The 11,818-nt window shown below is 17.2% G+C and overlaps 3 protein-coding genes across 3 annotated transcripts; 2 read left to right on the plus strand and 1 right to left on the minus strand.

Moving 5' to 3' along the window:
• Positions 1-786: 786 nt before the first annotated feature.
• Positions 787-2,707, plus strand: PRSY57_1444600 (mitochondrial ribosomal protein S29 precursor, putative; the record flags this gene model as incomplete). The annotated part of the gene is made up of 2 exons (XM_012910043.2): positions 787-2,557; positions 2,661-2,707. The coding sequence occupies 2 exons, from the start codon at positions 787-789 to the stop codon at positions 2,705-2,707; spliced, it is 1,818 nt and encodes a 605-aa protein (XP_012765497.2).
• Positions 2,708-3,391: 684 nt separating this feature from the next.
• Positions 3,392-6,001, minus strand: PRSY57_1444700 (protein serine/threonine kinase-1; the record flags this gene model as incomplete). The annotated part of the gene is made up of 1 exon (XM_012910044.2): positions 3,392-6,001. The coding sequence occupies one exon, from the start codon at positions 5,999-6,001 to the stop codon at positions 3,392-3,394; it is 2,610 nt and encodes an 869-aa protein (XP_012765498.2).
• Positions 6,002-8,229: 2,228 nt separating this feature from the next.
• PRSY57_1444800 (hypothetical protein) lies at positions 8,230-8,679 on the plus strand (the record flags this gene model as incomplete). The annotated part of the gene is made up of 1 exon (XM_012910045.2): positions 8,230-8,679. The coding sequence occupies one exon, from the start codon at positions 8,230-8,232 to the stop codon at positions 8,677-8,679; it is 450 nt and encodes a 149-aa protein (XP_012765499.1).
• Between the last annotated feature and the right edge of the window lie 3,139 nt (positions 8,680-11,818).

Genomic DNA, 11,818 nt, shown 5'->3' on the forward strand with positions numbered 1-11,818 from the left:
TTATATTATGCTTTTAATATTTGGTTAAAGGGACATAAATATATCCCCAAAATTAATTAGGCTGTTGTATATATATAATATATGTATTTATTTATTTATTTATTTTTTTTTTTATTATTTTTTTTTTTTTTATGTTTTTAATTTAACACTTTATATTTTACCCTTATTTGAACATAAAAAAATATATAATTATATATATATATTTTTGAAGTATTAAATATAATAATTTGTAGATCATTATAAAAATAATATAATAGAAATACTTACAGAATAATATTCTTATATAATAGATTCTATTAAGATTACGTATTTATAAAAAATATTACATAAATTATAAATTTCGACATTTCGGTGTTTTATTTAATATATGTAATATTAAAATATGAGTTTTATAAATGTGCGAATCTATTAAAATAGAAACAGCAACGTTCAAATATATATATATATATATATATATATATATATATTATAAAAAAATAAGTATATATATTTTGTTTTTAATTGGTATATTAACATATATATTTTATTATATATATATATATATTTTTTTTTTTTTTGTTGCCTTTATATTTGGGGGGCACAGTTTTTTCGTCAAATTAAAAAAAAAAGTATATATAATAAAATATATGTTTATATTACTTTATATATACACACATATAACATAAATGCTATATTATTTTTTAGTTCATTCTTTATATCTTCAAGGTGTAAATAATATATATATATATATATATACATATGTTTATTTATTTATTTTGATGAGAGAACATATAATTTGAATACGTTATGCTATTTAAAAGGCACCAACTTATTATGAAAAATTGTTTGACTATTTTTCGTTCATTCAACACTTATAATATTCCCTCCATCAGTAATAGTAGCAGAGTACATCGTAGTTATAGAGAAAGCAATAAAACACTTAATGATGATTTTTCCAAAATATTTAACAAAGAGCTAGTCGCCTATCCATATGAAGAAGAAAGATATAAGAAATTATTAAATATTGAAGATAACAAAGTAAAACGGAATATTGCTAATTTTTTTTTTAATAGAAATATGTATATAAATGTAACAAATGATAATAAAATAAGAAAAGAAATGTATTCATCTGATTTTTGTTTCAAAAATATAGATAAATATTTTATTTTTGAAAAAGAATATTTAGATAATTTATTCCCTGAGGGATTAGCTGGTGAATTACCTAAGGATATATTAATGCATACAGATAATGATGAGAATTTTCATATATTTATGAACGAATTAAATAAAAACAGTAGTAATAATAATAATAAGTTTAATATATCTAATATTAAAGGAGTCGGCTTGTTATATAGAAAACAGACATATGAAATTATTAAGGAGTTAAAATATTGTCAAGATGTTTATAAATTAAAAGAAGAAAGAGAATCTCTTGGTTTAGATAATTATTTTTTAAAAAAAGGAGATAATGTATCTTGTTATTATGATAGGTATAGGGAATGTGAGAGTGTGCAGAATGATACAAGAGAATTAATAGAGAAGTATATAAACAATAATATAAAAGAAAACGACGATGAAATAAATATGAATAATAGTAATACTAGTAATAATAGGAATAGAAAATGCACATCTCTTTATCAAAGTAGAAGCATATTTATTGATGGAAAAAGGGGTACTGGAAAAAGTTGTATTCTGAATAGTGTCGTCCTATGGGCTAAATTAAATAAATGGTTTGTTATATTTATCCCAGATGTAAAAAAATACAAATTCGATATAAATAATATCGTACGTAGTAATACAAATTTATATATACAGCCAGAACTAAGTAGACAATTTCTTGAAGATATTGTAAAAATAAATGAAACATTTTTAAAAGAAATATTAGTTAATAAAAATATAATAAATAATACTTGTTTAGATGGGACACATTTATTATATAATAAAAGGATATATGAAAATATTATTCAGAAAGCTATAGAAACAGAAATATTAAATGATGAAAATTATAAGAATTTAAACGAAAATGAAAAATTCAAATGTAAACAAAAATTATATAAATTTTATTATGATAATATTAAAATACCAAATCTTTTAGATAAATTTGCGTTACCTACTAATTTATTAGAATTATCTAAAATAGGAATAAATAATTCAGCATATTCAAATTTATGTATATATGCATTATTTGAACATTTGAAAAAACAAAATCAGTTCCCTTTATTAATATGTTTAGATCAATTTAATTATAATTTAAGTGTTTCTGAATATTTATCTATTAATTTTGAAAATACTAAATATAATGGATACATTCCAACCTATTATTTTACTATTCCAAAATTATTATTACAATGGGATACTTCTAAATATAAGAGGTGTTTTAAAATAGCTTCAACGTGTTGGGATAGAGAAAATAGAAGAAACTTCCAACCTGAACTTTTAGGTATTCATAAAAAACAAATAAAAATCATTCGAAACTTTACCATAAGAGAATTTAAAAACTATCTTGCCCATTTATATAATCAAAATGTCATATACAACTTTGATATTAACAAGTTGGAATATTTCTACATGCTAACAGGTAAAAAATATATATATATATATATATACATATATATGTGTTCCATCAAATAATGTATATAAATATATACATATATATATATTCAATATGCACTTTTCTTTAGGTGGAAATGGATTTCAAGCAAGGAAACTTTTGACGACCCTGTACTGAACAAATAAAATAATAAAGAATTATTCTATTTTTATATGAAATAATTATTATATATATATATATTTTAAATTAAAATTTAAATGTTAATAAGACAAAAACATAATAATTATTTTTTCTTATTTCATTTATCTAAAAGGATATATGTGCGATTAACGAATTATGAAAAAGGAATGAGCTGTTATTTGTACATATATATATTAATATTTATATATGATATATATATATATATTAATATTTATATATGATATATATATATATATATATATATATATATATATATATATGTATATGGTAACATATAAAATATTAACTATCTAGAAATAAATCATAATTTGGGGGGGATAAAACATTTCCCTCATTTTATTATTCTAAAACTGACATATCTAATATTAAAAGAAAAAAAAAAAAAAAAGATTAATTCAATATATTATAAGGGTTTATTGAAAAAAAAAAAAAAATATATATATATATAATAAAAATATAAGTAATTTTTATAAATAACATTAAAAAAATAAATGTGTGAGAAACAAATAAAAATTAATAAAAATTAATAATAATTAATAAAAATAAATGAATTAAAGTAAAGAGTAATATTTAAGCTTCACATGAAATAATATATATATATATATATATATATATATATTTTATATCATTGCACCCTTTTGGTGTCACTTTTATGTTATGTTAATAGTACTCATAATTTTCTTCAAGGAACTTGTGCTTTAATAATTCGGCGGGTGACGGTCGAAGTGTTGGATCTATTTGTAATATGGAATATAAGAAATCACAAAATAGTTCATGCTTAATTATTTTATACAAGGGTAAACATTTTTTAACATGTTTAATAGAATTAATACTGGATGCATTTTCTGGCCAAGCTAATTTCAACTCATCCTTATTTACATATTTGGATCCATTTGTTTTGGTTGCTTCATATAACATATTTTTTGGTATAGGTTGAATAATACTTTCCATCATGGCCAGATGTTCCATATGTTCATGGGTTCTAAATAATAAGGAACCTGTATATAATTCAGCCAAAACACAACCAAAACTCCACATATCACTAGATACATCCCAACCCAAATTTAATATAACTTCTGGAGCTCGATATTGTCTAGTGTTAATAATAGAACCATGATAATCACTTTTAAATGTTGCGCAACCAAAATCAATTAATTTTATACCAGTAGACTTGGTTCTATAAATTTGTATTTTTTTTCCATCAGTAACCCTTCTAACAGTTATTAATGATTTTTCAAAATATGGATCATCTAATAAAATATTTTCAGGTTTTAAATCTGTATGCGTTAAAGACATTTTACGTAAATAATTTAAAGCTTTTAATATTTCTATACAATATAATTTAATATCTTCTATATGGAATCCGTTATAATTATTCCTTGTAATTATTTCATATAATGATGGACCTAATGGTTCAAATATTAAACACATATGGTCATAATACATAAATTTCCCATGATATTTAACAATATTATTATTATTAATATCATCATTTTGTATTTTTTTTAAAATATCTGCTTCAATTTTAGCTGAGCGTGTATATTTCTTTATGTTTCGAACAACTTTTACAGCGTAATATTTTTTATTATCTATATGTTGACATAATAAAACTCTACCAAATGTCCCATCTCCCATTTTTCTTATAACTAAAAAGGAATTATTTAATAGCATACCTTTCTTCCAACTAAAATGAACAATTTCATCATCTGATTCATTATTTTCCTTTTTTTTTTTCTTCTTTTTCCTTTCTTTTTTATCTTCTGTATCAGATGTTTTCGTCCTATTTCTTTTATGTGTATATTTTTTTCTAGAATAATAATCGGATGACGTTCTAGAAATAGTTCTATTATGTGAATCTTTATCATACTTGTCTACATGCAATTTTTTCTTTTGCGTATAATAGCTACCTTTATTTGAAAACCTACTTTTATTACTATCACTGATATATTCTTTATCTCTTTTTTTATTTCTTACTGCTACATAATTATTTGATAAATTCGAATTTTTTTTATTTATCTCATTTAAATAAGAATTATTAGTAGTATGATGATTAGTTTCATCTCTTTTTAATGAATCATAAACTTTGGATTCATTTGAATATTTTTTTTTTTTCCTCTTCTTTAATTCTCTTTGAACATCATCATAATTTATACTCCTCCTATTATTAGTACTATTATTAAAAGATATTTTTTTCTTCTCATAATATTCTTGTCTATGTTCTTCTTCTCCATAATCATACTTGTCATCATACTTGTCATCATACTTGTCATCATACTTGTCATCATACTTGTCATCATACTTGTTATCATATTTGTCATCATATTTGTCATCATACTTGTTGTAATATTTGTCCTCATAACTATAAAGGTGATCCGTCTTTTTATTTTCATAATGCATCTTCGATTTTATAGAATTGTCATCCTTCGTAAAATTACTCCTCCGTTTGTATTTATACAAGGAACTTGAGGGTTGATATATATCTTTATATGTATAATTATCTTCCCATCTTGAGATGGATTTATTTTTATTTCCATTATGATATCTATAAATGTTATGTCTACTACTATATTTCATTTTCTTTGAGTTTTCCAAATTATAGGTATTATAATTTTTGCTTCTGGATCTACTTCTAAAACTACCCTTAGCATAATGAAACCGTTTTTTATTTAAACTTGAACCATCATTTATTAAATAATATTCATTATTATATATTATATTACCTTGTCCAAAATGCGTATCAAAATTTCTTCTATCAGTGTATATTTTTTTTTTATAAGAATAATAATTTCTTTTCCTTGATAGATTGTAATTATTTATATATTTATTCTTATGATTTTCATTATACCTTGATTCCACAAACATCTTGTTATAACGTTTCTGTTCTCTATCATAAATTTTTTTTACAGAAGAATAACTAGGTTTGCTTTTGTAATCATAGTCTCTAAAACTTTCATGGGGTTCATTATTATATTTATATTTTTTCGAAATTTTATGTTTGTTTTTTGAATTACTTACAGTCTCAAAACTACGATTTCTTTTATTTCGTATTTGATAACCATTATTATAATTATGGTAATAATAACCATTATTATTATTATTATTATTATTTCGCGTATCGTAGTAATATTTGTTGGGACTATTTTTATACAAATTCGATGAATAACCCATCATATATTTATTTTTAAAATCATTTATATAATTTCTACAATATTTATATAATTTATATTTACTATGTTTTTCATTATTATCAATAATATTCAATTCACTCATTTTAACATTTTCAATACAATCATATATTATATAAATAAATATATATATTTATATATTTATTATTTAATTTTTTTTTTTTTTTTTTTTCTAGTTTTTTCTGCCTGAAATAAAATGGTTGGCCAGAAAACATCACCAAAATGTATGGACTATAATTTTATCACTATTATATTTATTAAAAAAAAAATAACATATTCTATAATTATATATATATATAAATATAAATATAAATATATATATATATATATATATATATATATATATATATATATATATATATATATATATATATATTTCAAGAAAAAAGAAAATTACATATCAAAACAATATATATTTATATAATTCTTTTTTCTATCATCTATATATATATAATATATATATATATATATATATAATATATACTATTAAAAATGTATTATATATAATTATAATAAATAATATATAATAAATATATATATAACATCCTTTAATAAATTGTTCATTTATATAGAAAAAATATATATATATATATATATTATTGTTAAAAAAAAGTCAAATGCATTGTAATATAATATAATATATTATTATATATAATATTATATATAATATATTCATAAATTTTTTTACTTAAATTTTATATTATATGTAAAAAAAAATATAAAATAAAAGAGTTTTAAAATAAAAATATGAGTAATAATTTTTATAACATAAAATATTCTATATAAATATAATTTATATATATAATATAATATTAACACTCATAAATTTTTATTTTTTTAAGTGATAAACAAAATTTACAAAAAATAAAAAATGTGAAGCACACTTTTACAAAATGTAATTCTACTATATATTATATATATATATAATATATATATTATAATACAAAAAAGGGAAAAGAAAAATTCAGAATTCTTTTCCTCTATTATTTTATTGAACTTCACATTTCCCTTATTCTACTAAATTAATATAATATAGAAAAGTATATAATAGTATTAATACATACATATATATTATATATTTTATTACCAGTACATATATTAAAATAATATCTGAAAATGTACATTTTATTATAAACACTATACTCAAAACATATTTTATTTATTTATATAAATAAATAAAAATAAATCAAATGTAATATTTATTTTTAAAGTCTCATTAATTATATATATATATATATATATATATATATATATATATATATATTTATAATATTGAAGTGCCTTTGTGAATATTATTACTTTTTTATATGAGGATTATATTATAATTATATTATATTATATTATATTATATTATATTATATTATATTATATTATATTATATTATATTATATTATATTATATTATATTATATTATATTATATTATATTATATTATATTATATTATGTACATTATATTATGTACATTATATTATATACATTATATTATATACATTATATTATATACATTATATTATATACATTATATATTACATTATATTATATATAATATATGGCACAATAATTTGATGAATTGTATATATGTAAAATTGTACATCTATATAAATTTAAAATTTGAACAAAAGTATGATTTTCGTTTATATTTTTTTCTTATTATAAATATTAAATAAAAATTTTATATAACATTAATCATATAAGGAAGTATATTTTATAGAAAAATTAATGAAAAAACAGATAAAATAAAATACTTCTAAAAGGATTTTTGTATATGTTTCTTGTTATTATGGTAACATATTATAATAAAAGGATATATATATTATATATATGTATTTATATATTTTAAAAAGGTTAAGTGCTTTAAACTACATATACAAATATATACGATACGACGCAATCTTATCTTTTTAAGAGAACAAAAAATTATGAAGATGATTTATTTCTACAAAATATGATTGTAGGTTCTATATAAATTATCGTATTTCAAAAAAAGGAATGGACTTTAATCAATAATATATATATATATATACTATTAATTGAATTAATACTGATGAATATATACATATATATAATATAAAAATGTTTAAAATATAGAAAAAAAAAAAAAAAAAAGGAATAACAAGAATAAATAATATAATATATTATAGATAAAGATTTTATTTTTATATTATGTAATTTTCAATTTTTTTTAAAGACATTTATTATAAAATGAATATATAAATTTAGAAATATATATTCATATAACTTATATGTTATTATTATAATAATTATTATTATTATATATACATATATATATTTTATTTATTCTTTTAAGTTACCATGGAAGAAATTACTAAAAATAAAACTGTTGATAAAGAAGAAAGTATAGAAACAAAAACAAAAAAAGATGTTGGTACGGAATCAGTCAAAAGTATAGACCTCCCTATTAAGGAGTTTCAAAAAAGTTTCAGATTATTAAATGAAAACTTTAATATAAAAGATTTAGAAAACGTGTTAACTCCTATTGAATATGCGGAATATAATTCCTTTCTTGCGTATTCTATTTGTTCTATTTTTTATTCTTACTTAAAGTTATCTGGTGATGTCTTAACTAATCACCCTATTAAAAATGAGTTAAAAAATGTACAAGCTTTAATGAAAGAAATAAAAGAAAAAGCAAAAACAAATGTGGAAGAAAAAAGATCATTAACAATTAATAAAGAAGCATCCAAGAGAATTATAGAAAGTTCGATTTCTTATAATAAACATATAAAAAAGAACAAAAATTGAAACCTTACATAAAAATAAATAGGAAGAAATATTTAGGATTGGAGCTATAAAAAAATAATTTTATTTTTTTATCATTTAATATATTTGTGCCAAAAATGAAAAAGTTTGTATAAAACCTTATCTAATTATCAGCAAATTAAATGATATATATATATATATATATATATATATATATATTTATTTATTTATTTATAATTTTTAATCGTTTAAAAGTATTTTTTTTTTTTTTTTTTGTGAGTTTCCCTTATTCTTTTATGGGATTAAGTTAAAAATTTCTCTATTTTTATTTCATTCTGTTTTACACTTGTTTTTACGTTTTTTTTATTTTTTTTTATTTTGTTTTATTTGTTTTATTTGTTTTATTTTGTTTTATTTGTTTTATTTGTTTTATTTGTTTTATTATTTATTTTTTTTATTTTATTAATTTTTTTTTTTTTGGAAAGCATTATTCAAGAACACAAAAATAAATTATATAGTAATATATATAATATCTTTGTAAAAATAAGACATATCGTTTATTTAATGAATACATATCTTTGCAATATGTTATATTTTAGACCACTTTTCCTTTTCGAATCTTTAATAAAGCAAAAGAGATAATATTATGATACCATTATATGGTGAATTATATTTTAAAATAACAAACAGTTAAATCAATGCAGATAATAAAAAAAAAAAAAATTACAAAAAATTATGAATGTACAGGAAATAATGTTTTAACTAATCAGCCAAAATGAAATATATATATATATATATATATAAATTATTATGAACAGGTTATAATAAAAAATATATATTTATATATGTGTGTGCAAAAAAAAAAAAAAAAAAAATACAAGGATTAATAAATACATCAATATATTTGTTTATATATATATATAAGTTATTAACATTTACTTTTTATATTTTTTTAATGTTTCTATATTATTTAAAATGTGAATATATCGCTTATGAGAATTGCATATAAAATAAAACTTAAACATATGATTTATTATGAAATATATGAATAAAAAATAAAATTATATAACATAGTTTCTCTTATATACAAAATATATATACAAGTATATAAATAATTAAACATATATATATATATATATATATATAATTCGTTACTTCTTAAGGGAACATAAAATGTTTTATAACGTCATAATAAAAAAATAGAAAAAAATCATTATTATTATCCTTAAAATTGAAAAGTATATAAATATTTATAAAATAAACATATATTTATTATATGTTTTATATTTTATTTATTGTTTCCTTTTAAATGAATATAAAATAGTGCGTTTCCATGCATGTATTAATAAAAAACCCCATAACCTATTTTTAGGGGATTATAAATTTATACCAGTGCATTTTGAAATATATATATGAAAAAAAAACAAAAAAAAAAAAATTTATTATATAAAAAATATATTTATTATTTATTATATATACCATTTGAAGAACATTATATTATATATATTGCTATTCATAATTATATATATTAATTTATATATATATAATATAAAAAATAACAAATTCATATATAAAAAATATACATATATATATATATATTTATTATAATATTTTTACTATATATATTACCTATATTAATATTATAATGTTCTTTATTGCATAATATAAATATATAAATATATATATTATATATATTATAAAAAACCTATATATTATTATTATTATTTTATTATATTAATACTTATATTTTTATTTATATAATATTATTTATAAATAAAAAAAAATATATGTTATATATGTAATCACAAATTTTTTTTCAATATAATATAAATTTATATTAATATTAATTAATATATAATAGTATAAAATATATAAATATTTAAACTTTTTTTTTTTTTTTTTTTTTTTTTTTTTTAAATATTTATTTTAATAATATTATAAATATTATTATGTATAAATGAAATATATAATGAATAAACTTGTTGTGAAAACATTATTGTAATTGAAATAATAAATTTTAATTTTAATGGAAGAATTTCAAAAAATTTTTAAGTTTATTTCTTTCTTTCTTTATTTTTTTTATAATGTTTATTTAATTTCTGTATTTTTTTTATAAAATCATTTTCTTTTTTTCCCTTAAATATATTATATATATATATATGCATTTTTTTATTTTATATATATAAAAAAAATTATATAATAAAAATAAATATATTTTTTTATAATAATTTATATTTATGAACAATTTTGAAAATTCAGTTAAAAAAAAAATAATAAGAATATATATAAATAAAATTGAACATCAAATTGATATATATTTTTATTATATATATATATATATATATATATAAAAGAAAGAAAATAAAAAAATCTCATAATTAATGTTTTATATATGTTATGTAAATATAATACCAATATTTATTTTATATCATCTTTTCTATGTTTTACTTATTTATTTATTTTTTTTTTTTTTTTCCCCTTCATTTTATATATATTATATATATTTCTTAATATAAAAAGATGTACTATACATATTTCATATATTTATATAATTTATACGTGATTATATATTGTAAAATAAAATAAAAAGAATTCACAATATTTCGAAAATAATAATAAGAAAACAAATGAACCCTTTTTTACAGTTGTTTCATTTAATTAGCAAAGGAGTCCTTTTTTTTGTTTATTGATTAAAGAATAGTATTATTTATTTATTTTTTTAAATAATATTAAAATAATCACATATTTCAAGAAAAATGTAATGTATATATATATATGTATATACATATATAATATATACAATATATTCTATATATGGATTCGAAATATTAGATTTTATAATGTAAATGAAATATTATAGATATAGTACTATATATGGTGGAATATATTAACCTCCATTTATTACTTTTATCATGTTTTTATAATTACACATATATTTATATATATATATATATATATAATTATTTATACATTTTATAATATTATCAATATACATATATTAAGAAACTTTTAGAAGGTTTCATAATTCTAGGTTTCTCTAATGTACTATTATAATATATATATATATATATATATATATATATATATATATAATATCTGTATGTGTATATATATTATTTGAAGATTTATCAATATTATTTCAGATATAAAAATTTCTAGTCATTTTACGTTTGTTTTATTT

This window comes from Plasmodium reichenowi, chromosome 14 (assembly GCF_001601855.1).
Source record: "Plasmodium reichenowi strain SY57 chromosome 14, whole genome shotgun sequence".
NCBI lineage: Eukaryota > Apicomplexa > Aconoidasida > Haemosporida > Plasmodiidae > Plasmodium > Plasmodium reichenowi.